We start from the raw sequence: 27,654 nt of genomic DNA on the forward strand, positions 1-27,654 counted from the left end.
CTAATTCGGAGCCTTCCACAATGCCTGCCAGTTATATTTCGCCTTGTAACTCTGGACTTTCTCTCTGGAATGTACCAAAGTGGGATTCATTATTTCTCTACTCCAAGGGGAACCTCACACCTGGACCCAATACCTGCTTGAGGAAAATAATATACAGATGCATGCTATGTCATCATTCTTTGACACTATGGCCAAGCTCCACGATGACAGACAGTGAACTGTGATGGCAGAAGCTACGCTTCATGTGCTTCAGCAAGGCCGCAGAGCGGCTGGAAACTATGTTATGGACTTTAGATGCTGGGGTGCAGATACACAATGGAATGATGCAGCTCCTGAGGAACATCCACACTGCTAACAGGGCATCCTGATTCTTTACTGTGGAGAAGAGGAGGGGAGCAAGGGAAGTGGGACTTTCTGTGAAGCACATGGTAGTGAACGGGTAATTTAGCTGAACAAAAGGAATTTTATTCATGTAGAATTGTAAACATACATATAATGTTAATATCGGGTCAATTGATAAACACGGTAACAATAGTAACCATGATGATAACAAAAGCGTCTCAAAATGTAACCATAGGGATGGAAATACATGACCTTACCGGGCCATGATTTAATTTAAAGTCCCATAGGGATGGAAATATGTGACCTTATCAGGTTCTGGTTCCTTAAAGTCCTTTAAAATCCTCCTCCTTTTTTTATTTTACCATGGAGAAGCTGGTCACTATGTGCATGCCTGTCCTGCAAAGACGTGCAAGTGTCCATCTATTGTTCCTGCTAACCTGTCAACTCTGTCTTCCAATGCAACTCGTCTAGCTCTTCCACTCTTGTTCCAGCTCCTGGGAGGAACAAATTCAGTCAACGCTGTTATTGACTCCGTAGCTTGCAGTTGCTTCCTTGACCTGACCTTTGCTACGCAACAACATATCCCCCTGCGACCAAAGACTCCCAGACTTTCTGTCGACCTGGCCGATGGCTCGTGTATCAAATCAGGATTAGTGACCCAGTAGACACCTCCATTATCCATCATTACTCCTACTCAACATAAGGAGTCATTGAGCCTTGATGCCATCACTTCCCCATTGTTCCCTGTCATTTTGGGCCTACCTTGGCTTCAAGCCCAAAACCCCCAGATCAACTAGGGTGCGTTGCTGTCATCCTATTGCCAGAGACACCAAGATGTACACTAGTTGGTGCCTGAACCCTATCATGAGTTCCTTGATGTCTTCTGTAAATGGGGAGCTGACATTCTTCCTTCCCATCGGCCATATGATTGCCCAATTGAACTTCACCCACAGGGAATCTCGGCTCCTGGAACAATATTTCCACTTTCTGAACAACAGCAGGAGGCTTTAAAAGAATATATCAATCTGGAGAAAGGATTAATCCACCCATCTACCTCCCTAGCAGGGGCAGAAATATTCTTTGCGACAAAGAAGGACCACTCTCTTTGTCCATATGTGGATTATTGCAAATTTAACAAGATTGCAGTTAAAAAATGCTATCCTCTTCCTCTTGTACCCAAACTATTCCAGAGATTAATATCTGCAACAGTTTTCACCAAGTTGGTTTTTAGAGGGGCTTATAACCTTGTCTGTATCCACGAAGGGTGTGAATGGAAGACGGCTTTCCGTACAAGATTTGGCCATTTTGGTCATGCCATTTGGTCTCTGCAATGCCCCTGACACCTTCCAACATTTCATTAACAATGTGTTTAGAGACTTCCTGAAGATTGTTATCATAGTTTACTAAGATGACATTCTGATCTTCTAGGTGTCCCTTGACCTGTACTGAGGGCATGTCAACAGTATTCTATGCTGGTTCCGCCAACATGGTCTAAATTCTACTTTAAGCCTGAAAATTTTGAATTTGAGCAGCAGAGCATCCAGTTCTTAAGTTTAGTAAATTCTAAGTGTCATGGTTATGCAGTGATCTTCCTCTGTTTGCTTACCTCCCCATATGTGTTCAGACTAAGAGACCAGCCACTTCCACCTGGTGGTTTTTATAACCTCTCCTCTAAGCATGGCTCCACCCCAGGCCCTATCAGAGAACCCTATAGTAACCTGTGCATTGCAAGCCAGCGGTGCTGATCAACCATTGTGTATTCATTGTGTGTTTGGCTTCCTGTTTCCTGCTTGCCGTGTGCTCTATGTTTGTCTCTGTTACCGACCTTGGCGTGTTCTCAATGATTCCTGTCTGCTTGTGACCCTGACCTTTTGGCATGTCCCCGACCATCCTTGTCTGCCTGTGACCCTGAATCTTTGACATGTACTCTGTTGTTCCTGTCTGCTAGTTGCCCTGACCTCGGCCTTATCCCCTTACTATCCTTGTTGTTCCAGACTGCTGCACCTTTCTCCTGTAGTCTACTGTGAGCGTGAGCTGTGAGACCCTAGGGGCCGCGACCTGGAGCCAGACTGCAGCGAAGTCCATCCTCACCACTGGAGGCTCTGGCAAACACCCGCTGGCTCTTAGACTCCGGGCCCTGGGGAATCTATGCTCTAGCTCCCACTGGGATCTGTGTTAGTGATCCTGTAGACCTGTGTCCTGAATCTCCTTGGGTACAATCCGCAGCAGTCAGTCCTAAGGTCCACTATCTAGCGGGGCACTTCCGACTCCTATGGAGTGCATCTGTCACCTGGTCTCAGGTGACCTGACACTAATGCAGGAATTAAGATGGATCCCAAAAAGTTTCCGCTATACTGGATTGGCCTGTACCAACAGATAAGAAGGGGGTGCAACATTTTGTGGGGATTGTAAAATTTTATCGGAGATTCATTAAAAGCTTCTCTGCCATCATCACCCCCATCACAGAAGCAAAACCTGTGATTCTGCTGGAATCCTGAGGCACAAGATGCCTCAGGAAATTTGAAGAGACTTTTCACCCACAGCACCTATCCTATCAGTCATCCTGACTCAGCACTACCTTACATACTTGCAGTGAATGCATCAGAAATGGTAGTGGAGGCAGCTGTTTTTCTCAACGTCAGGGATTGAAGGATTTGATGCACCATGTGGCCTTAGTTTAACTCCGCTGGGGAGAGGTTCTGTGAGAATAAGATGTAGGAGATTAGAAACTTCTCGCCATCAAAGCAGCTCTGGAATGGAGATACCTGTTGGAGGGCTCAGCACATCCCATATTAATATACACAATCATAAGAATCTGGAGTATTTATATTATTATATAGAACCATGCCTGTCCACCTTAATCACCCATTGATAGGGGCAACACTTAAGGTATTTCAAAGAGTAATAAAGGTAATTGACATTTTGTCATCACCAGGACCCTTAACATCACTAAGTTCCAATCCAGACTTTATACCAGGCCTGAAAACCCAGACATAAGCATACACATACAAAAACAAAAACCCCTCCTGGGTACACATTGCACACATAGGGGAAAAATGAATATATTAATTTACAGGAAGAGCATGCTTTGAGGGCTCTGAGACAGACAACACCACATCATTGGTGTACTCTTGGCTGCAATCATCAATGGCAACGGAGACAGAGAAACATAAATCACGTTGGGAAAGAACTTTGAATACTACATTCAGTGATGATCAGTGGATGCATGTTTGTGTTTTCGCACATAAATGTTCCACCAGTACTCGCCTACAGGAAACCTTCTTAAAAACCTCACTCACTGGTATTCTACACAAATTAAATTCTGACAATGGTTTCCCAGTGTCTCCGTGGTGGGACTTCCCTCTCATACAAATATACTGGCTTAAAGTCATAGAAAAAATAAAGCAGATAACTGAAACCACAATTCCGACTACAGCCTTTTGGATGTCTCCATCTGACCCAAGAAAAAATATAAAACGTCTGACTAGTGTATTGCATCTGATGTGTTTTTATGTATATAATATACATGGAGATATATACACACACATATATATATTCTTGTGACTCTCCCAGCTTCACAGACATTTAGACATTTGTTGTGTATGCTCAGGCTTTCTGCAAGTGCACATTTGTCCAACAGATGTCCTGGAGTGCTTATACAAGACACCCTCTCTGCTACCATTGTTTACAGGGGCGTAACTATAGGGGGTGCAGCAGTCGCGACCGCAACCGGGCCCTGTGATGCAGGGGGCCCGTGCAGCCCCCTCTACATATGGCCGACAGCAGCATAGGCATCTAGCACACACTATTACATACCCTCTCCATATCCCCCTGGGGACAGGGACTCCTTCTTACGTGGGGACAGGGACCCCTTCTCACCTAGGGGCAGTAACTTCATCTGCCCTGGAGAAAAGGACCTCATCTCTTCTGGGGACGGGGACACAATCCTGCCTAGGGACAGTCCCCCAATGGGGCACCTAAAAATGTAAAAAAATAAATAAATAAAAACTGCTGATACCAGTGGTGGAACTACAGGGCTCACAAAGGTCATACCTGTGACCACGCCCTGGAGTTCCACCGCCGGACTCGGAGGGAAGGGCCCTGGCTGGGGTTCAGGGGGGCCCTTCATGGTTTCTTGCATCGGGGCCCTAAAGGTTCTAGTTACGCCACTGATTGTTTATATGGGTGTTCTGGTCAACTATAAATATCCAGCTTGAGCTTTTGCTATTTTTGACATTGGTGTAATGGGGCAGAAAAGGATATGCCCAGGTGGGATTCTCTTCTTAAAACTTTCTAAATATCAAGTTCGCTTTCTTAGTACTGTGTTTGATATGTTAGATAAGTATGCACACCCTTTTACAGTGATTGGTGGAGATTTTAATATGGTTATGTCCCCTGGTAAAGACAAACATGTTCTGTTTCTCCCTAAGACCCCCTCCAATGTAGACTCCATTTCCAAATCGTTCCGCAGACTTGTCAGGTCTCGACGCTTACTGGACATATGGAGAATTAAACATCCTACTCAAAAACACTATACTTTCTACTCCCACCCTCACAAACTTTTTTCTAGACTGGACCATTTTTTCATTTCCACGCCCCCTCGACAGCTGCAGTGTCCTTGGAAATCAATCCTGTCCCCTGGTCGGATCACTCCTCTGTCGATTTAAAACTCTGCCTATCTTCAGTCTTCCCCCGCACGTGTCACTGGCAGCTTAATGAGACTCTTTTACGTAACCCTGAGACTAAAGCCCAATTGACCACATGCCTTACTGATTATTTTGAGCTTAACGCTGGCACCGTCTCTGAGCCCTCGACTCTGTGGGAGGCACACAAACCTGTGTTCAGGGGGCATTGTGTTGCAATAAGCTCCCGACTCAGACACCGCGCACCAGAGAGCCTCGGCTCTTCTCAGGCTTCGTAAGGCCGAAGACCGTTTGTTCTCTTCCCCCACAGTGTCAGGGCTTAGGACTGTTGTCCACTTACTCAATCTCCTCAGATCTCTTGATTTGCAGAAAATAGACAAATCCCTCCTATGGTCCAAACAGAAATTTTCCGAATACTCTAACAAACCTCACCAGATCCTAGTAAACAAACTTAAACCCAGACCTATCCAAGCATATCCTGACTCTCTTATGCCGCGTACACACGGTCAAACTGTATGACGTACTTAGTCTGGCGGAAAAGTACGCCAGACTGTCCATCGGAGTTTCCGAACGGGCTACTTGCCCACACACGGCACTTTTTGAACGGACTAATACGGCGTACTAAGTCCGCCGTACTATCCGCCCTACTTTTGAAATGAACAGACTCGCCCACACATGCGGAGGAAAGTCCGCTCATTTCGAGCGCGTCTCCAGGTAGGCGGGGCCCGCGAAGGAGACGTCGCTGGCCCCGCCGCATGGTATGGACTTAAAGGGGAACCCCAAAAAAATCGGTGTGGGGGTTCCCCCCAAGTCCACAGCAGACCCTTGTCCGAGCACGCTACCCGGCCGGCCAGGAAAGGGGGCGAGCGAGCGCCCCCCCTCCGGAGCCGTACCAGGCCGCGTGCCCTCAACATGGGGGGGGTGCCTTGGGGAAGGGGGGCCGCGCGGCCCCCCCACCCCAAAGCACCTTGTCCCCATGTTGATGAGGACAAGGGCCTCTTCCCGACAACCCTGGCCGTTGGTTGTCGGGGTCTGCGGGCGGGGGGCTTATCGGAATCCGGGAGCCCCCTTTAATAAGGGGGCCCCCGGATACCGGCCCCCCACCCTTTGTGAATGAGTATGGGGTACAATGTACCCCTACCCATTCACCTGTAAAAAAAAAAGTACAAAAAAACACAACACACGAGATAAAATACTTTATTGCACAGCTCCGGGGGTCTTCCGTCTTCGGGGGTCTTCTCGCCGGACTCCTCCGCTATCTTCTTGTAGCTCTTTTGCTAGCGGAGAAGTCTGGCTTTCTTCCTCGCCGCCGGCCTCTTCTCCCGACTTTGGGGGTCTTGTCCCCCTCTTCGGTTCTTCTGCCGGGCCACCGCACCTTCTTATAGCTCTTTTACAGGCGGTGGCCCGGTCTTCTGTCGCCGCCGTCGCCGCCTTCCGTTCTTCTTCTTCTCCTTCTTCTCCAGGAGATGTTGACTCGACGCTCTCTCCGGCCACAAAGCCAGGGACGCGCTGCACGGCCACTTATATAGGGACAAGGGGCGGTGTCACGTGGCTTTATGTCACATGGGTTGGTCACATGGTGACCACGCCCCCTTACGATGTCACAGTCCCCATGTGACATCAACCCATCTGACCAACCCATGTGACACCGCCCCTTGTCCCTATATAAGTGGTCGCGCAGTGCGTCCCTGGCATTGTGGCCGGAGAGAGCGTCGAGTCAACATCTCCTGGAGAAGAAGAAGAAGAACGGAAGGCGTCGGCGAGAGAAGACCGGGCCACCGCCTGTAAAAGAGCTATAAGAAGGCGCGGTGGCCCGGCAGAAGAACCGAAGAGGGGGACAAGACTCCCGAAGTCGGGAGAAGAGGCCGGTGGCGAGGAAGAAAGCCGGACTCCTCCGCTAGTAAAAGAGCTACAAGAAGATAGCGGAGGAGTCCGGCGAAAAGACCCCCGAAGACGGAAGACCCCCAGAGCTGTGCAATAAAGTATTTTATCTCGTGTGTTGTGTTTTTTTTGTACTTTTATTTTACAGGTGAATGGGTGGGGGTACATTGTACCCCATACTCATTCACATAGGGTGGGGGGCCGGTATCCGGGGGCCCCCTTATTAAAGGGGGCTCCCAGATTCCGATAAGCCCCCCGCTCGCAGACCCCGACAACCAACGGCCAGGGTTGTCGGGAAGAGGCCCTTGTCCTCATCAACATGGGGACAAGGTGCTTTGGGGTGGGGGGGGCCGCGCGTTGAGGGCACGCGGCCTGGTACGGCTCAGGAGGGGGGGCGCTCGCTCGCCCCCTTTCCTGGCCAGCCGGGTAGCGTGCTCGGACAAGGGTCTGGCTGTGGACTTGGGGGGGACCCCCATGCCAATTTTTTTCGGCGTTGGGGTTCCCCTTTAAGTCCATACCAGGCGGCGGGGCCAGCGATGTCTCCTTCGCGGGCCCCGCCTACCTGGAGACGCGCTCTAAATGAGCGGACTTTTCTCCGGGCGGGAAAAGTCCACTCATTTCAAAAGTACGGCGGACTGGCACACACACGGCCGGATTGTCCGCCGAAATGCGAGTACGACGGACAGAATTTCGAAAAAAACAAAATTCTTAGTACGCCGGACTGCACGCTGAAAAAGTCCGCTGAAGCCCACACACCAGTGGATTGTCCGCTGAAATGTGTTTCAACGGACTAAGTATGCCATACAGTCCGCTCGTGTGTACGCAGCATTAGACAAATGGACGGTTCCTCCACTTACTGCCCTCTCATAATGTCTAAAACGTTTGGCCACTTTTATCATAAGTTGTATAACTGTTTACTCACTGATGATCAATACGCTTTCACTCAGGAGAAGTTTACCTCCTTCGTGAAATCACTGCCCCTACCCCAGCTTTCTCCTGACCACCTCCCGTCTTTAAACGCCGCTATCTCCCCTGAGGAATTAGCTACAGTAGTGGAAAATCTTCCCACTCAAAAAGCCCCTGGCCCTGATGGCCTACCTTACTCCTACTATAAGACCTTTCTCCCGCTTTTAAGTCCACACCTTCTTTCCTTATTCTCTTCCTTGCTGAAGGGCACCGTTCCTGACCCCCAGTTTCTGCATGCCCACATATCTGTGATCCCGAAACCGGGCAAAGACCCCTCCCTCCCAGATAATTACAGGCATATCGCGCTGCTAAAAACTCCGATTACAAAATTTTTACTAAAATCTTGGCGAATAGGTTGTCCAGCTTAATACCACAACTCAACTCAATACGAAACCGACCAAGTCGGTTTCGTATTGGCTAGACATGCGGGAGACAACACCAGACGCACCATAGATTTGATTGATTTACTCAATAAAACGAATCGCCCAGCTTTAATTCTGAGCCTAGACGCTCAAAAAGCGTTCGACAGACTCAGTTGGCCATTCATGTTTGCTAGGCTCTCCCACTTTGGCATTGCGGGTCCTTTTGTCGAGGCTCTGAGCACTGTACTCCAGACCCTCCTCGCAAGTTCAGTTGTCCTCCTATCTATCACCATCCTTCTCCCTCAGTAATGGAACTAGGCAGGGATGTCCATTGTCCCCCTTACTCTTTATTCTCTGTCTGGAGCCCCTGGCAGCAGCTATCCGTATCCACCCTGACATTCGAGGGGTACGGTTACGCCACACAGAGTATAAACTATCTTTATACGCGGGCGATATTCTGCTAACTTTAACTAGACCCCACACCTCCCTCCCTTCTCTCCATACTCTCTTGCACCAATTCAGCTCACTCTCTGGATACAAAATCAACACTACCAAGACGGAAGCTCTACCTATCCTCATTCCCCCCACAGACCTTGTCCCTTTGCCACGCAACTACGCCTATCATTGGTGTACAGACTCTCTCAAGTATCTAGGGGTTAACCTCACCTCTTCCTACTCTGGCCTGTATCATGCTAACTTCCCACCACTCTTTCGGGACATTGACCGACTCTTGCGGCAATGGGACTTGTATCCCATCTCCCTCTTGGGTTGCATCAATGTCTTGAAGATGTCTATCATGCCCCGACTTTTATACTTATTTGAAACCTTACCGATTCCTGTTCCCATGTCCCAACTTAAAGCGACTTAGAGGTCCTTCCTTAACTTTATATGGCGATATAAGGCCCATAGGATAGCTAGTTCCGTTGTGCTCACTCCCAGAGTTAGGGGTGGACTGGGGGCTCCAGACCTCCTTAAATATTATTTTGCTATTCACTTGAAGCCGGTTATAGTATGGTCACATAGGATGTCGTCCAGTGTGTGGTCTGAGATTGAAATGAACATTACTACTCCGGTCCACCCCTGCTCGATGATTTGGGCAGAATTGGAAACTTCCATACGTCAACTTAGGAACCTATCTTTACGCCCCATGCTCTTCACTCTTTCTATATGGAAGAAATGTGCCCAGCGCTTCTCCTTGACCTCCCCGTGCTCACCTTTATTGAACGTATTGTTCAACCCTGATATCCCGGATAGCCTGTCTTACCCGCGCATGTTCCCCTGGACACATGCGGGCGTCTTCCAACTGCGAAACCTGGTTCACCCCCTTACACATTCACTTCTCTCATTTGCTGATATTCAACGTAAATTTCAAATCCCCAAGGGTTTATTTTACTCCTATCTTCAATTCAGACATTACTTTAGTTCCAAGAACCCTACCCTTACCTTACATAACGCCACCCCTTTTGAACTTCTTTGCTCCCAAGGCCCATACCAAACGAGACTCATCTCTGAGATTTACAAGTATTTACAGGCCTCTCCCTCTCTTTCAGACCCAGGTCACCTTTACATGCACAAATGGCCTAGGCTTCTTGGCCAGACCATTACCACCCCCCAATGGCTGAAAATTTGGGAGACTGCCTCAAAATCGTCTAGATGTGTAGAACAAAAAGAAACGATCTATAAAATTTTAATGTTCTGGTATAGGACCCCTCAGCTCCTACATAAATATGATCCTCGGACTTCCCCACTCTGTTGGAGATGTCGGAAGGCTATCGGATCCCTTTTCCACATTTTTTGGGAATGTTCTATTATTCAACCCTTTTGGTCCTCTGTCAATGTATATCTGCAACAGCTTTCCGACACCACCCTTCCTCTCTCACCAATCCACTTTCTGTTAGGCTTACCCTTTCCTGACCTTCCTGCCAATGTCCAGAAACTGTTAGGCTATATTTTACTGGCAGCGAGACGGTTGTCGCGATCTCCGCCAACGCTTCCACAGATATTACAAACCCTGGAACAGATCCGTAGGATGGAGCACCTTACCGCTGTTATTCATGATACACTGCCTAGGTTCTTTCGGGTCTGGGACTTATGGGACCATTCCCAGCTTAACCCGGGACTCCCTACAGCCCCCCCCTAGGGATCATTTGATGTTCTTCCTTACCCTTCGGCCTGTACATCTCTCTCCCTGAGGATGCCTCAGTCTGGTATAGGCTCCTCTCGGAAATGAGCGTACCCCCGGTCCAATGGTTGGCTATGCTTCCCTTGCTGCCATATAGCTATCTGGCCTACCCACCCATCGGACCCCTTTATACCCTCCCCTTTCCCCCTGACTCTTCCCCTCCATCCTCGCCCCCTTTATTGCATACATTAATGTTTTAAACATGTTTGTGATTTGACATTGCCTGACCATCACCTTTTTTTTTTCCTCTTGTTGTATGTCTATTTTATTATATTTGCTTTTTGGCCTTTGGTCTGCAATATTGTTGACACTGACAATTATCTTTTATTATACTTCCCTTTGTATACTCTCTCTGAAAATTTTTCAATAAAAAATACAATTGAAAACTTTCTAAATAAAAGGCAAGAACACAAACAGAGGAAGACTCTCTGTAATGATAGGAATACCAAGGAAGGTCTCTGCCAGAACAGAAGGTCCCTGCAATCCCCTTGGGTCCTCAATGCCAAGGAGATAGTGAAGTTTCTATAAGCTGAGCTAGGTACCCTTTTTGTGTATTCTTATTGTATACAGACCATAGTTTGGCTGGGAAGTAAGTAGCATTTCATTATAGGTATATCTGTCCGTCTTGTATGGTATTACTAATATTGTAATATTTTTGTATGTAAAGCATTTTTGTTTAGTAAAAGAACATTTATACACTAGAGGTCTTAGTTGCCTTGCTTTTACCACAAAGTAACCTTAATAGATAGACGCAAGCAAAACTAGACACATTAGCAAAATCCTTGATTCCGAGATTTTGAAAATACACACATTCCTCTACACTTAACTAATGGCTCCGCTCCGTAGGGTTTTTTTTATGCCATGAGTAAGTGAAAGAATGGTTCCTCGATGTGCGACACCAACCGTCACACAGGAATGAGGAAGCATGATGATCTGGTGCTCTTTTGCTGGATTCATGGTTGGCAACTTGCACAGAGTGGGTGGCACCCTGAACCAAAATTACTACCACAACATTTTTGCAGTGCCATGGGATACCATCTGGCAGCATCACTTCACTGTCACCTCCCGTTTTCTTCAAGAAGGTGCTGGAAGGAGAGGAGGAGAAGAGAGGTTGGGCTGCCTGGGGTGTGCGAGGAGCCCTGACCAATCACCAACTTGAATTGGCAAGGGACAGGCCTCTTTAAATACCTGGGGTCAGCCCAGCTGGGGAGGAGTTGTCGGGTGGAAGAACTGGAGATGGAGTACTTGGTTGTCAGGACCTTTGGAGGAGCTCCCCAGTCTGGGGTGGGGGGGGGGTGACCTTGGGTCTGGGGCACAGGTGCAGGACAGAGCCCATCAGGAAATTGTGAAGGTTCTGGACAGGAAGCACAGGAGAGGACAGCAGGAGCTAGTACTGCCGGCCAAGTCTTCAGGAGGGAACCACCGGTCGCAGCCAGGAGGGCTAGTGAGTGACATGTGCAGTCAGAAGGACTGGGGAGGCATGCCTGAGAGGAATGAGTGTAAACAGTCAGAGAAGGGTGCAGAGCCAGAAGTGTGGACTGCAATGTCATGGACAGTGGAATTGGGCAGCTGCAGCCAGGAGAGCTGGCAGGGCATGAAGAGAGCTGACTAGGAGCAGTAGCCCAAAACCTTGGGACAGCTAGCACAGGATATTCTTCTACACTCAAAGGGGCAGAGGTCCCTGCCCGCAAAAGGCAGTTCTTAAGGCCTGGCTGAGCCCGAGTCAGGCCCAACTATGTGCTAGCTGACCTTCTGAACAAGGGTTGTGCAGGAGGAAGAGAGAGTAATAGTCTGCAAGCAAGTTTGGGCAGAAGCAGTTAGTAGTAATATGTACAGGGAGTGTACATAGTTTGTCCAAGTTGATTGATCTAAAATTTATCGATTGATTGTTCTAAAATTCCCTTGGCATCCCATATATTCCTTTACCCATTCAAGTTCTATTCCCTCAAGAAAACAACAAAAACAAGTACATGAATGAATGCATAATTTGTATAGTGCTACAATGCGAACGGAATCACCTCAAGGCTCTGTATTCGTGCTTTGTTATCAAGCTTCTTAGAAGAGGTAGGTCTTGAGTTTTTTCCTGAAGACCCGATGGTTTTCTTCCATGCAGATTTAGGTCGGTAGAGCATTCCATAGCCATGGTCCGTGGACAGTGAATCTCCATTCCCACTTTGATTTGTACCAGGATTTAGGAATGAGGAGGAGGTTTTGGTTAGATGATCAAAGACTGCGGTTGGGTGTGTAGTGTTTTATTGTCTCGAGTAGGTATTGAGGAGCGTCTCCATGCGTGCATTTGTGGGTGAGGCAGAGGGTCTTGAATGTGATCCAATTCTTTATGGTTAGCCAATGTAGGCTCCTCAGGGAAGGGGGGATGGATTCCCAGGGTTTTGTTCCTGTTATCAGCCTCGCCGCTGTGTTTTGGATAAGTTGTAAGCGTGCAAGTTGATATTGGGGTAATCCTATGTAAAGGGAATTTGCGTAGCCAAGTAATGAATTAATGACTGTTCCAACTACCACTGCTTTGTCCTCCTTTGGAATGAAGGGGATGGGTCTGCGTAGCAGGCAGAGCAGATGGCGAGAACCACTGACTACTGCTCCTATTTGCGCATCCATTCACATTTCTGAGTCAAAAGTGACTCCGAGACTCTTGGCCTTGGTACTTGGGGAGATGGTCTGTCCAAAGCTGGTGGGTGGTGCCCAAGGGATCTTGGTTTGGGAATTTTGGTTTGCATGTAGGATAAGAAGCTCTGTTTTCACATGGACTGTTCATTGTCTTAGAGTAACTGAGAAGTGAATACCGGGCAGGGTGACAAGTGGGACACAACACTTAGCAGCCCTTATGGGAGTACTGCTACACGTGATTGGTCAGGGGTTCATCCTACAGCAAGATAATGACCCCAAACAGCTCCAAGCTACCTTAGAAAGATAGAAAAAGATGGTTGGCTTCAAATCATGGAATGGCCAGCACATTCTCAGAACTTGGAACCCTATCAAGCTGTGTTGGGATGATCTGGACAGAAGGATGAAAGCAAAGCAACTGACAAGTACAACATATTTGTAGGAACGTCTACAACAGTGTTGGAAACTTTCTGAATAATATTTGATTTCTGTTGTAGAAAGAACACAAGTGTGTTTGGCTGTTATATCTGCAAAATGTGTCTGATTTGATGAGTTAAACATTTAGATTACATTTTCCTAAAGAAAATGATTCCATGATTTATTTTTTTATGTCTGATTGTTCATTTATTCTATGCTTTTATAGCGCCGACTCCTGACAAGCATGCACTATATGTGTTTTTTTTTTCTCAAATTAATATTCCTAAAACTAGTTGAGTTTTAGGGCTGATTATGCCAAATTATGGTTTCAGTACCAGTCTAGCTGGATTGCACTGGGTTCTCCTTGGCCGCAGGTGTCGCATCACCGATGGCGAGTGTGAGAACGCAGTTTAGCTGGGCGTATTGAGTGCCATTGTTCTCGAAACCAGGCCAGTGGGAGTGTCACCCTGCTCTGCATTCTGGCAGGTGCTACTTAAGGTACTGACATCATGTGCTTCTGGGTTCCGGTCCAGAAGATTGTTCTGTCTGTCTGGTCCATGTCCTCCTGACCAGCCCCCATGGCCCTCCTGGCCTGGGGTGCTGATCCATGTATTTCCGAGTCTCTGGGCTGGATAGCCCAAGGCAAAGCGACTGCAGGGACAGGCCTGAATAATTATCGAGGCCTAAGGATTCAAAGGTGGTCTGGTGCCGTCTCATCTGAGGAGAGGCCCAGCAACTGGCGAAGCATCCAGGGAAGGACTCTTCAGGAGAAGGCCACGCACAAGGCTGTTTTCTCTGAAGGACACTAAATTAAATTACACTCATACGGTATCACCAGACCAGCTGCGAGATACTGGTACCGTATGATAGCTCTTTAAATTTACCTACGCCCCTCAGTTACATTCAAGTCCGTGGTAGAGACTTTTCACAAGTGTTCTATATCCAAGTCTGTGATAGAGACTTTGCTCCAATATTCTACATCCAAGTCTGTGGCAGAGACATTGCTTTACCTAACACTTTACCGGCTGCTAGGCCTAGTGAGAGGAGGTCTATCTGGTGATTGTGAGAATCCAGTTGTGAAACGGTAGTTCTCTGGATTTCTATTGTGAGAGACTTCCTATTTTTGCAGTTCCAAAAGTACCTGAACTTTCTTTCTAACCCTCTACCCTTCATTAAGAAACTGTGTTGTCTTTTAAATAAATATCCCAAAAAGAGGATCAAGTGTCAGTTTCTACAATTCTTTGGGCCATCTACCATGGGAAACCCCTAGACACAGACACGGTCAAGAAGGTAACGGTCAGCCCAATAAAACCAGCAGCTCCTTTGGGGGTCAGTGCTACACTTTGTTTTCAGAGTACATTGAGACATTAAACTGCATCCATTTCAATAGAAACTGAAAAAAATGGGGGTGTTCTAAAAGTTTTGTAGTGATATAATAAAAACAAAGTGTTTTAAGTATGCAAATTTAGTAATTGTTTGGGCTCCTTTCACACTGATGGAATGATCGGGTACGCCTGTCAGGCAGACCAGATTGGACCATCCATAGCACTCTCTGGAGTGGCAGATGTTGGCTGTCATGTGTCTGTTCCTTTTTGCTAAAAACAGATGGATGGAGATCTGTTCCCCATCCATCTGGTAGATTGGATCTGATGATAGTCAGATGGAAATGGACAGGCAGTCCATTTCCAACCGACCGCCCCATAGACAAGACAGCGGGCTATGTAGAGTGGACACGGACCTGTCATCTGCCTGCACAGTAGGGATCAGTGGAAAGATCCCCTGCTAGATCTGCCCTGTCTGAAAGGAGCCTTACAGTCAGGTTAATTGATAATGCTACTTTTGGCACGGGCATCTAACTCTTTTGTGACCAGAGATCACTGATTCTGAGGGGGAGATTTACCAAATCCGGTGCAGCTCTGCATAAAAACCAATCAGCTTCCAGGTTTTATTATCAAAGCCTAAAGGGGAAGTTCAGCCTAAAACTAAATTCTCAAAATCTACTTGCAGCTACAATCTAATGGCGCGTACACACGATCAAACGGTCCGGTGGAAAAGTCACAATCCGCCCGTGTGTGGGCTCCGGCGGACTTTTTTTTTTTTACCCAAAAGTCCGGCGGACTTAGAAAGTAGTTGTGCACCAAAATATGTCCGGACTCGCAGTCCAGCGGACAATACGGCCGTGTGCTAGTCCGCCGTACTTTTGAAATGAACAGACTTTTCCCACACGGAGAAAAGTCAGTTCATTTTGAGCGTGGCTCCAGGTAGCTGGGACTAACGAAGGAAGCGTCGCTGGCCCCATCACCTGGTATGGACTTAAAGGGGAAGCCCTACGCCGAAAAAATGGCGTGGGGGTCCCCCCAGGTCCATATCAGACCCTTATCCGAGCACACTACCCGGCCAGTCAGGAAATGGGGTGGGGACGAGCGAGCGCTCCCCCTCCTGAGCCGTACCAGGCCGTGTGCCCTCAACATGGGAGGTGCTTTGGGGAAGGGGGGGCCACGCGGCCCCTCCACACCAAAGCACCTTGTCCTCATGTTGATGAGGACAAGGGCCTCTTCCCGACAACCCTGACCGTCGGGGTCTGCGGGCGGGGGGCTTATCAGAATCCGGGGGCCCCCTTATTAAACCCCCCCACCCTATGTGAATGAGTATGGGTACAATGTACCGCCGGACCTAGTCCGCCGCAAAAGTACCATGTGTGGGCAGGTACGCTCGTTTGTCCACCAGACTAAGTCCGCCGGATAGTCTGATCGTGTGTACGCGGCATAAGAAAAAACCTATGTAGCCCTGTAAATCACTATACATACCTTTTCTGAAGCCGTTCCTGTCCGGTCTACAGAAACAGAAGCTCCATGCAGGAGACAGCCATCAACAGCTGGGTAATAAATAATCAAAACGGGAAAGATGGCACTGCTAAAAAGAGTGTAAAATTGGCATATATATCTGTGACGAACGCGGGTGTCAGATCCCTGCCCTCCTTGCTAACTGGGGACGAAGGATCGGCCAACCTCACACCACGCTGTCACCTACGTAACAATGCCACACTCAGCTGCGCCCAGCACAAAGATTGTCCTGCTTGCGGGACCACAATCTAGGTGCGGGTAGCCTGAGAGCGATTGTCACTGGGCTAATTACACAATTAACCCTTTAACTGCCACCACCCCCTTTTTAAAATACAGAGCTGGGAGGACTCGTAATTTTAGCAATACCAATTATAATTTTAGAATAAGCGCCTGCAACACACACTGCCACCACAGACAGGTCTGCTCAGAAGCCTTACTCTACCACAGTAGTGCCCTTTTAAGAGACAGGTTCGTTTATAGCTTGCATCAAGAGCTTTAAAGACAAGGTTAACACTTTTCAACATAAGGGTTTATTATGAAAAGGTCAAGGTTGGTGCGAATAAAACATTTACAGAAAAGATGTTTAAAAAAATAAAGACAATATACAGCCACAAAGAAATAAGGTAGAATTGGGTAGGAAGAATACTTGCAATGTCCGAGGGTTGATCAGAGTTCGATCGATGAGCAAAGGTAATCGGTTCTTAAACTTGGCAGATGTTCTTGCTTGGATGGTAAAAGGAGAACTGACCATTGCCTTGGCCTCTCCACTTTTCTGTCAAATCAAAGGGGATGTTGACAGCCACCAGGGACCAATCGTCTGGTCATCTTGTTTAGGGGTTGGTTGGTTGCTGGGAGGTGTCTACACTCATGACCCTGTCCCAGGTACACTTTGTGATACATATCCATTTTAGTGATCAGCGTGATATTTGGTTCAAAACAAGTACACACATGATAGGTTTCCCATTTCAGGGTTACCTAGGAGTAGTAAGGGGTCCCAGTGGCTTCCCATCTGACCTGACATAGGGGTGTCTGGACTTGAAATGTTAGAAATTATCTGAGGAAACGAAATATGTCCATATCATGGCTGTGCTATGATTACTTTGGAAGTTATGAAACATGCTAAAGTTTCAAAACTATACTAATCTGTCTGCACTCTGTGGTTTGAGGTATTTTACAACAGGTATCTGTTGGTTCTCTGAATGGAGAGGGTGGCAGTTTTATGACAGGCCTGAATATTCTGCCAGGCAACATGAGCCTTATTTACTGACCTAGCCTGGTTCTGCTTCCTCTGCTGAGATAACCTTTCTTTCCTTTTCAAATTTTAAAATCTTTGGATTCCTAAGACAGGGAGGGGGAAGGAGGGAGTTCAGATTCTTCTGTAATGTTACAAGGTTAGCCAAGCTGTCATGGCTGCGTTCCAAACAACATGGCAACTAGTTACAACATTTCCTGTCCCGGACGTGATATCGTTACAATATCGACTGGCCTTGATGGTTTTAAATGGTTATATGACAATATAAGGTCTATATGGGACAAGAAAAATACTAACTATATACAAGTGAGTCCCTAAATAATGTAATAACTAATTTTCAATGTACAGAAATAGTGAAAAAACTATCTACATCAAAGAGTTGCAAGTGTCCACCATAAGACAATAGCATTTGTTATTAGCTATTGGTTATATCAGAAAATATATACAGTAGTGATAATGAGCTACTAATAAACACTTCGATTTTTATGTGGATACCGCATTGTACACACCTTGTTTTGGAGCGGGAGAATGTATTGGTTCCATGGATACCAGGATTGGAGACCTCATTTACTACATGCTCTTTACCCCTGCAGGGGTGGGGGCTTCTGGTGAGTGCATTTACCTAAGGGGGACCAAAAAGTCACATTATCTGCTGCACAGAAGTTGAGATAAAGCTTATTACTTGAAAACCAGCACAAGTCACTTTACCGGGAATTTGGATATCTAATATTGAGAGACTTTCTCTCTTTCTATATATTTTCTTCACATACGGACTGAACATTCATCACATTTGTTTACATATATTTGTTTTTTATGTGATGCATTTTACTTGCCACACATTTTTTCACTTATGGACAGAATGTTCACTATCATAATTTATTTGATTTCTATATTTTTTCACTTGATTCATTTGATTAGTATAGCTTACTTTGTTTATATATATATATATATATATATATATATATATATATATATATATATATATATATATATATATATACATATACACACACACACACATACAATTGTGTGTGTAGCGGATGACATTTGGGATCAAATGCCACATGCATTGTACATTTACTTTTTGGTCTCAGGACAGTAACGTTTCTGAGGGTTAATTATTGTAGGTAGGCCTTAACACCTGTCTGGCCAGTCTATGTTTGCAAGTTCTGCCTGGTCATGTGAAAGGTGAGGTGCACATGACAGGCCAGAACCAAGTCTGGTTGGATGTTTGGCTCCAAGAGGGCCATACCCAATCAGCGGGAGTTCCGGGGCCCGATGAGGAGTCTGGGAGGGGGTACTTAAGCAGGTGTGGGTCACTTGTTCGGGGTTCCGGAGTTCGTGAGACCCATGTGGTCTGGTCTGGTTCCAGGACCAGGGTAGCCCTGTGAGGGGTCCTGGTCACGGGGAGTTGGACACCCCGCAACATGTTCCTGTCAGTGTCCCCTGATAGACCCGCCTGGTCTGGGGTAGGGATCCGTCTGTTCATGAGTCTCGGAACTGGCTGGTCCGAGGAGCGGTAACTGAGGGAGGATTCAAGGTGTCCGGGTGTGCTCTTGGCTTGGAGGGGCACCACACCTCGTAAAAGTGACTGGGGGAGGACTCGGAGGACGGCCGACAAGTGGCATCCTGAGAAGTGCCTGGTTACTGAGATGGGAAGGACATTGCCGAGTTCACACTTTTCCAGTACCATTGAGGAGACAGGAAACGTTCCAGGTAGGGTGGAAAAAGGTTCCTGCTCACCTTCAGTTGATTGTTCAAGTTTTGAGTCAACATGCTGACTGCCATAATCTCTGGCTAGATTATATATATATATATATATATATATATATATTGTAATGGACGCCGTGGCTGGGTCCTGGAAGGACACTATATTTCCCCTCTGTTTGGGTTCTGCTCTCTTTAAGGGAATAAAATTGATTAACCCACCTGTTAAGGCAGTGTCTTTAAAAAGTAAGACAGGAAGTTGTAGATGGGTGTGGAGGAGTGTGAGCAGCTTGAAGAGTGGTTTGCCCTGTGGGAGACTGTAGTCCGTGTAAGGGACTGGGAAAGGCTGACAACCTTGAGAGTCAGGAAGACTAAGGAAGCCGGTGAGTCCAGGGGGCTGGAAAGCGTTGACAAATCTGTTGGGAGCAAGCAGAGGAACTGTTGACAATTGAGAGCCAGGTGGCTTGGTATGTTCATTTGTGTGCTGAATGAATTTAAACCCCTGCGTGGGATTACTGGATGAACTAAATATTTTGTTTTCTTATAATAAACGTGGGCTACCAGGCCCTTAACCATAAAACGCCTGCCTGATGTAGACTAAAATGCGCATCTACCAATTGAGCTTAATCACCCCAATATCACAAGTGGTGTTCGAATGCGGGCACAAGACGGTGGAATCCGGGTCCTTGCTCTACAGTAAGTCGCATCAGGAACTACTGCTAACTGTGTGTGGCAGCCAGGCGAACAGCATTGTGCAAAAGGCATTGTGTGTTGCAGGTGGTGTACCTGTGAATGAAAAGGCAAATTTTTTTTTTTTCTATGAACTGTTTATGTGCATGAGACAGCACAATCTGTGTGTGCAGCTGAGGAGAGCTTGCACAAGAGAAAAGCAACTTGCTTTAAAGTGACAGTGTTAAATTTTTTGCTGGAAGGCCCAAAAGTCTGGTGGAGAGACTGCAAAGATGAAGCAAGGGATTGAGCCTGCTGGAGAGTATTGCAGACTGTTTTTTGCTACACCAACCCCAGTTAAAGGGGACGTGCATATTGTTGCCCCTGACAACGCTGGTGCAAGCAGGCCAGCTATCAATGTGCAGAAGCCTAATTTTGAAAGAGGATGCAATTGGGGAAGCCCTGTTAAGGCTCTGAAACAAGAGCGCTGTTTGCGGTGCAGAGAGTGGGGTCATGTTGTCGCCACATGCCCATTGTCTCTGTCTCCAATACAAATTGACACGGCCGGACAAAAGTCTACAACAATGTTTGGGAAGCCTGATTTGTGTTCCAGGAGTGATCAACATGCTGAACGGAAGTTGAAGTATGTGGTTGCCCGTAGCAACCGTGGTAATGTGAAGGCTGCAGACGACCACGTGAGCTCAGCATGGCCTGAGAAGATGTCTCCACCTTGTAGGACCAGTAAAAAGGGGCCAGTGACATGTGAGACAGCGAATGAATGGTTCCAGCGGAATCGCAAAGAGTGGGGTGCACTGCAAGGGGCTGAGATCTTGGCCTCTGACTATGTGCAACCCATGCTGCCTACAGAGGAGGTGGGAGACTTCCTTGTAAAATTTGAAAAAGTTGCTGTAAAGAGAAAATGGCCTAGGGACCGGTGGCCAAAACTGTTGCAAACCTTATTGCGGATAGAGTTCCGGTCGGTTTACCATTTGATGGATGGGGACCAGGATGACTACAGCAAGTTTAAAGAGGAAATCCTTCTTAGAGGAGAGTTCCATCGTATCATGGGCCGCCAGCAATGCTCCAGGACGGGAGAAGTGTCGCCAGAAGGCCTAGGATTTGGAAATCCAGAGAAACGTAAAGTTTTTTTCTGTCATGACCGCTTAGGAAAAGGGGTCAGTCCAGAAAGGAGAGTATATCAGCCTGAATCCTGCATGAGGTATAGCCAACCAGCTTTGGAGCGCAAGTCTGCAGTTACCCCTAGCAACAAGGATCTTGTGTTACCTACAGGGGGCGTCAGTGGGTCCAGAAAGGCTGCAGTTTTGCTCCATGGCCACATGGGGGAGTCAGCCTATGGAGACACCACACCAGTGAGACAACGCACTCAAGTGAAGGCTATGACACCAGCTGCAGGAACTGGTAAGACTGTTTCAGTTTATGATGCTGAATCCAGTGAAGTGGGAGTATGTCCAGTGGGGAGATCTGCGGTACAAATGGACATAGACTTTCTGCATTGTGCTACCCAGAGCAGTGGGGAGGCGCAGCGTAAAGCCCAACTAGACGCAGGGCTAAAGACTGAAAAGGACATGGGGACTCTGCATATGGCTGCTATGATCCAGCAGATGGCTGGGAAAATTGAGCTAGGGGTGACCAAAACAGTGCTGGTACCATGTTCCCTAGTGACAGCTGCTGCAGGGTTGCCCAGGGAAACTTCCAAGGAGCTTGCAGTGTTGGAGCAGAGAGTTTCCCAGGTCAGCTATGGAGCTGCCCAAATAGGCAAAAGTGCCCCTTTACAGAGAGCAGGTGCTGTGAAGAGTCGCTCAGAGGTTATGGTGGCTCATAAACAAACCACAAAAACAGCAGTTGTGTCTACATGTAATGAGAATGCTAATGATCGTACTAACAAAAGTGATACTATTGCTAAACGTGATGAGTGTAATGACATTGAAACATGTATTTCTTGTAATGTCATATCTGAGAGTGAGGTTGGTAATGTGTTCACTACCAGTGATGAGAGTAGGAGATCTCCCATGACAGGCAGAGGCACAGGATTGTCCATGGAAGTCTCATGGGGTCTCCATGTGTTGGAGTCAGAGGCTGCCCAGGATGGCTCTGGTGCTATGCTGGTGGAACAAGGGGGGACTAATTCACACAGTGAGAGCGTGTGGGCGCAGCCCCACAACCCTACAGGTAGCCCAGTGGGCAAGGGGTTAATTCAGCCTGCAAAAGTTGAGTGTACAAAGCTGAATGTGTCTGTAATGCCACCAGAAAAAGGTGTTCAAAATGGTGTGCTGCACCAAGCTTTAGGTGATGAAGCATCACCCCAATGCAACGTTGATAAAAGTGCGGTGTTACAAAATGATGTATATAGAAGTGAGGAATGTGCAGTTAAAGCTAATGAATCCCATGTTTCTGTGCGGCTTTCTACAGCGGGTGATGCAACACTGTGGAACACCCATGGTGGAACCACAATGGACTGGGACAGCTGGGCCAAACAATTGCTAGCCATGCTGGGTAAGGCTAGCTTAAATAACAAGGGTGTGGACACAACTGCTATGCCAGACAGGGGGATCGCAGAGCCGCCGGTGGTTGAGGGCGTCTTGGTCCCTGCAAAGGTTGCTGCCCTCCCCTCTGAAGAAACAGTTCAGGGCACTGGCATCGCAGATGTGTTGTCCACAGCTCCACAGCTAAATGATATTGAGTATCAAAGTGATAGTGTGACTTGTAATGACCTGCAGAGGCTCACCAACACTGGTGCAGAAGGGATAAGTGTGAGACATGTGTCTGACAGCTCTCCAGGGGAGCAACAAGCTGTGATGATGGGTACCTCCAAGGAGGATGAGGTCTCTTCAAATGTCTCACCCTCTCAACCTGCAGTCGCTGAGCCCCTCCATGTCTTGGACAGGGTAGAAGACCCTAGAAAGTTCTGGTGTTTAGACATGGGATGTTTAGAGATGACAGAAACTTTACTAGAAATGCTAGAGTTGGTAAAGATGCACTTACTGTATACTTGGGTATCTCCGCCGCAGTTGGACCAGGTGGTGCTGCGTAGCACCAATGGGTGGAGCCAAGTGGTACAGGCAGTGCTGGGAAACCTTGACCAACAGTGGAATTGGTGGGACCAATGGTTACCCATTCGGCACAGGATCTACAGATTCTCTGTAAGCGTACTTCTAGTTATTGATTGGTATGGAAGGCACGCGAGAGAACTGCTTGAGATATCAGAGGTCTCTCCGTCTGATGTGATGACTAGAAACATCTCTGCTGGTGTGGTCCGAGGTGCGGCGGAGCAGTTGTCAGTAGAGGGCGCAGATACTGCCTTACCCGCTAGGCCTCATGAGAAGGAACGGCCCAGAATGGACTCAGCAGTAGCAGAGATGCTTTCTGTCACTGGCCCAGAGGTACAAGTTAAGGTGCCCGGAGATACTATGGGAGAAAGTGTTAATGTTGGTTGCCATAACAATGTAATGTGTACACCTGGAAAAAATGGTTTATGCTTAGGTCAGGGTAGTTTGTTAGAACAGGTACCCATGGAGTGTTGGACAACGGGTGAGATGGAGCTGTGCTATGGTCCCGTCGGATGTAGTCCCTCCTCAGGTCTTCTTCTAACAAACACTGATACGGAAAGCTGTGATCTGTTAAGAGTTCGTTCTGCAAACAATGATTTGGTTGCCATGGGTAACAAGAGAAACTGTTTTGAACCTGAAATACAGGTGGTGAAGGGTAAAATGGGTATTTGTAAGTTGAAAGGAGGGCTCAAGGAAGGCAGAGTTCCCCCAAGAAAAGTGAATAAGCCCAGGGACCCCAAAAGAAGAGGAAGGCTGAGTATAGGACAATATAGGAACCTGTTAAGATCCTGGGGGGAATGTTCCTGGAAGCGCACCCGGAAAAAGGGTTGGGCCTACGTGGCTGACAGCCAGCACAGAGGTGTCCCAACCATCATGATGGGTGCTGGTGTTCCTCCCTCCGGATCGAAACACAGGGGGGGGATATGTAATGGACGCCGTGGCTGGGTCCTGGAAGGACACTATATTTCCCCTCTGTTTGGGTTCTGCTCTCTTTAAGGGAATAAAATTGATTAACCCACCTGTTAAGGCAGTGTCTTTAAAAAGTAAGACAGGAAGTTGTAGATGGGTGTGGAGGAGTGTGAGCAGCTTGAAGAGTGGTTTGCCCTGTGGGAGACTGTAGTCCGTGTAAGGGACTGGGAAAGGCTGACAACCTTGAGAGTCAGGAAGACTAAGGAAGCCGGTGAGTCCAGGGGGCTGGAAAGCGTTGACAAATCTGTTGGGAGCAAGCAGAGGAACTGTTGACAATTGAGAGCCAGGTGGCTTGGTATGTTCATTTGTGTGCTGAATGAATTTAAACCCCTGTGTGGGATTACTGGATGAACTAAATATTTTGTTTTCTTATAATAAACGTGGGCTACCAGGCCCTTAACCATAAAACGCCTGCCTGATGTAGACTAAAATGCGCATCTACCAATTGAGCTTAATCACCCCAATATCACAATATATATATATATATATATATATACTGATATAACAATAGTATCTGCTATTAGTTATATGGTGGACACTTGCACCTCTTCGATGTGGATAGAGGTTTCCAATGTACAGAAATAACAGTGAAAAATAAGTAAACAAGTAATTACACTACTTAGAGACTCACTTTTTATATATTTACTATTTTTGTTGTCCCATATAGATCTTATATTGTCATACACCCATTTAAAACCATCACAGCCAGTCGATATATATGCTTTTTAGCGGTGTCATCTTTCCCTTTTTGATTATTTATTCGTTTGGGCACCACTCTGTGTGGTCATTATTTAGGGAGGGGCTGCCGCTATACTTATTACCCAGCTGTTACATTAAACAAAAAATTACGTGCTTAGGTATAACATCTCCCATAGTGTTACTATGAGGATTCTGTTGTCAGCTGCCTCCACAGAGCTTTTCTTCAAAATGTGAATGTTGATGCGCAGTATATTTATAACTGATTCTTACAAATAGGATTTCTTATTATCAGTCTAATGCCACGTACACACGACCGGACTCTTCGAGGGACTAGGTCCAACAGACTTTCGGCGGAGTTCTGACAGACTTTCCGAATGAACGGACTTGGCCACACACAATCACACCAAAGTCCGACGGATTCGAACGTGATGACGTACGACTGGACTAGAATAAGGAAGTTCATAGCCAGTAGCCAATAGCTGCCCTTGCGTCGGGTTTTGTCCGTCGGACTAGCATACACACGAGAGGATTTCTCGGTAGGAACTGGGTCCGGCGGAAAAATTTGAAACATGTTCCATTTCTAAAGTCTGTCGGACTTTTGCAAATCAAAAGTCCGCTGCAGCCCACACACGATCGAATGGTCTGCCGGAATCATTCTGTCGGACTTTTGATGTTGAAAAGTCCGGTCGTGTGTATGTGGCATTAGAGGTTAACAAGCCTAATGATCAAAAAAATAAAAATATATGTTTTTCCTTTTGTTGTAATAGTTTGAGTGGCATCGGATTGACAGATGAATATGTACCATTACTGGTGCCGCTGAGTGAAAGCAAGAATCTCATAGAACTGGATCTGAGTTCTAACACAATATCAGAAGCTGCCCTCAGTCACATCCGGGAACTTATAATGAAATCTTCCAGCCTGAAGAAAATAGAGTACGTATAACACAAATAGACTGGTTACTGTAATCCTTTTTTGGGGTGCGGTATATGTGTTCTTTATACATAATGACATCAACATCCTCCATCTTGGTTTTATAATTGCCTTTATGTTATTCAGTTTAGATGAGGAGTAACAAATTAACAGTCTTTACTAGAAGTAAAATATAACATTTGCCCTCTTTTTGTAGCTACAAGATCTTTAAGGTTCCATTCGTACCTGAGCGACCTGCAATGACAGCTGCTCATTTTATTTTTATTTTTTTTTCTTGAGTATATTTGGGAATGCACTATTAATTTGAATGGGACTTCCTCTGCTCCAAAAATGCTCCAAAAGAAGCTCATGTACTAAATCTTGGCCCAGAGCCAGATGCATTTGCAGTTGCGTTTTTTTACAGTGATTGTAGTGAGATTTGTCACTTGACAAATGCGGCAAAAATGCTCTGCGTCTGTGGTGTCATTAAGAAATAATGGCATCACAAACCTGTTCTGCGTTTTGACGCAATTCTGGAATCATGGGCAGAATCGCAGCCGTTCCGCCCGCAATCCAAAGTGATTAGGTGTGAATGGAGCCTAAAGTGGAGAAGGATAGAAATGTAGCCATTTTAATATTGTCTGTATCCACATTTGTGGTAATTTCCACACCTCTTCCTGTCCATGTGACCCTTTTCATCAGAGCAGTGATGGTAAGAATCTCTTTCTAGGGGGGACATAAAATGAATCACCCCCGACTCTGATGAAATGTGATATGTTGTGTACAGTAGTGATGAGCCAGACTGCCCTGGAGTTGGTGAACTTTAAAGAAATCCAAATGCTGAACCCCTAACCCCGCTGAAATCAATGGGAGCTAAATCAGTCAAATAGCATGTACAGGTACCAATGCATTAAAAAATCCATTCAACCAGAAGTGATCTTTTAAATTCTTGAAGTGAAACAATAAAACCGTCCAATTCCTTTAAATAAAATGTCGGGGGGGGTTAACCACTTCAGCCCCGGACCAATAAACACCCTAAGGACCAGAGGTCTTTTTACCATTTCGCACTGCTCTGCTTTAACTGGTAATTGCGCGGTCATGCAATATTGCACCCAAACGAAATTTGCGTCCTTTTCTTCCCATAAATAGAGCTTTCTTTTGATGGCATTTGATTGCCTCTGCGATTTTTTTTTTTTTTTGCGCTATAAATGGAAAAAGACCGAAAATTTTGAGAAAAAAAAATCATATTTTCTACATTTTGTTATAAGAAAAATCGAATAAACTCCAATTTTAGTCATACATTTAGGGCAAAATTTATTCAGCCACATGTCTTTAGTAAAAAAAATGTCAATAAGCGTATATTTATTGGTTTGTGCAAAAGTTATAGCGTCTACAAACTAGAGAAGATTTTCTGGAATTTACACAGCTTTTAATTTACGACTGCCTATCTCATTTCTTGAGGTGCTAAAATGGCAGGGCAGTACAACCCCCCCCCCCCACCCCCCAAATGACCCCATTTTGGAAAGTAGACACTCCAAGGAAGTTGTGGAGAGGCATGTTGAGCCCATTGAATATTTTTTTTTTGTCCCAAGTGATTGAATAATGACACAATAAAAAAAAAAAAAGTTTACAAAAAGTTGTCACTTAATGATATATTGCTCACACATGCCATACTTATATGTGGAATTGCACCCCAAAATATATTCTGCTGCTTCTCCTGAGTACGGGGATAACACATATGTGGGACTTTTTGGGAGTCTAGCCACGTACGGCATCCCGAAAACCAATTACTGCCTTCAGGATTTCTAAGGTTGCAAATTTTTGATTTCACTCCTCACTACCTATCAGTTTCGAAGGCCATAAAATGCCAAAATAACACAAACCCCCCCCCAAATGACCCCATTTTGGAAAGAAGACACCCCAAGGAAGTTGTGGAGAGGCATGTTGAGCCCATTGAATGTTTTTTTTTTGTCCCAAGTGATTGAATAATGACACAAAAAAAAAAAAAAGTTTACAAAAAGTTGTCACTAAATGATATATTGCTCACACATGCTATAGTTATATGTGCAATTGCACCCCAAAATATATTCTGCTGCTTCTCCTGAGTACGGGGATACCACATA

At 46.4% G+C, this 27,654-nt stretch overlaps 1 protein-coding gene across 5 annotated transcripts in view; it reads left to right on the forward strand.

The window, feature by feature from the left end:
- LOC143995854 (NACHT, LRR and PYD domains-containing protein 3-like) overlaps positions 1-27,654 on the forward strand; it is a 180,914-nt gene that overhangs the window by 146,656 nt on the left and 6,604 nt on the right. For 4 of the 5 annotated variants that reach the window (XM_077490581.1, XM_077490583.1, XM_077490579.1 and 1 more), the window contains one exon: positions 25,390-25,554. The exons of the other annotated variant lie outside the window; for it this stretch is intronic. In XM_077490581.1, the coding sequence (XP_077346707.1) occupies positions 25,390-25,554 (165 nt within the window). The remainder of the gene's footprint in view (positions 1-25,389; positions 25,555-27,654) is intronic. 5 annotated transcript variants of the gene reach the window in all.

Source organism: Lithobates pipiens, unplaced genomic scaffold (genome assembly GCF_037356315.1).
Source record: "Lithobates pipiens isolate NorthernLeopardFrog02 unplaced genomic scaffold, aLitPip1_a1.2 Scaffold_19, whole genome shotgun sequence".
NCBI classification, from domain to species: domain Eukaryota; kingdom Metazoa; phylum Chordata; class Amphibia; order Anura; family Ranidae; genus Lithobates; species Lithobates pipiens.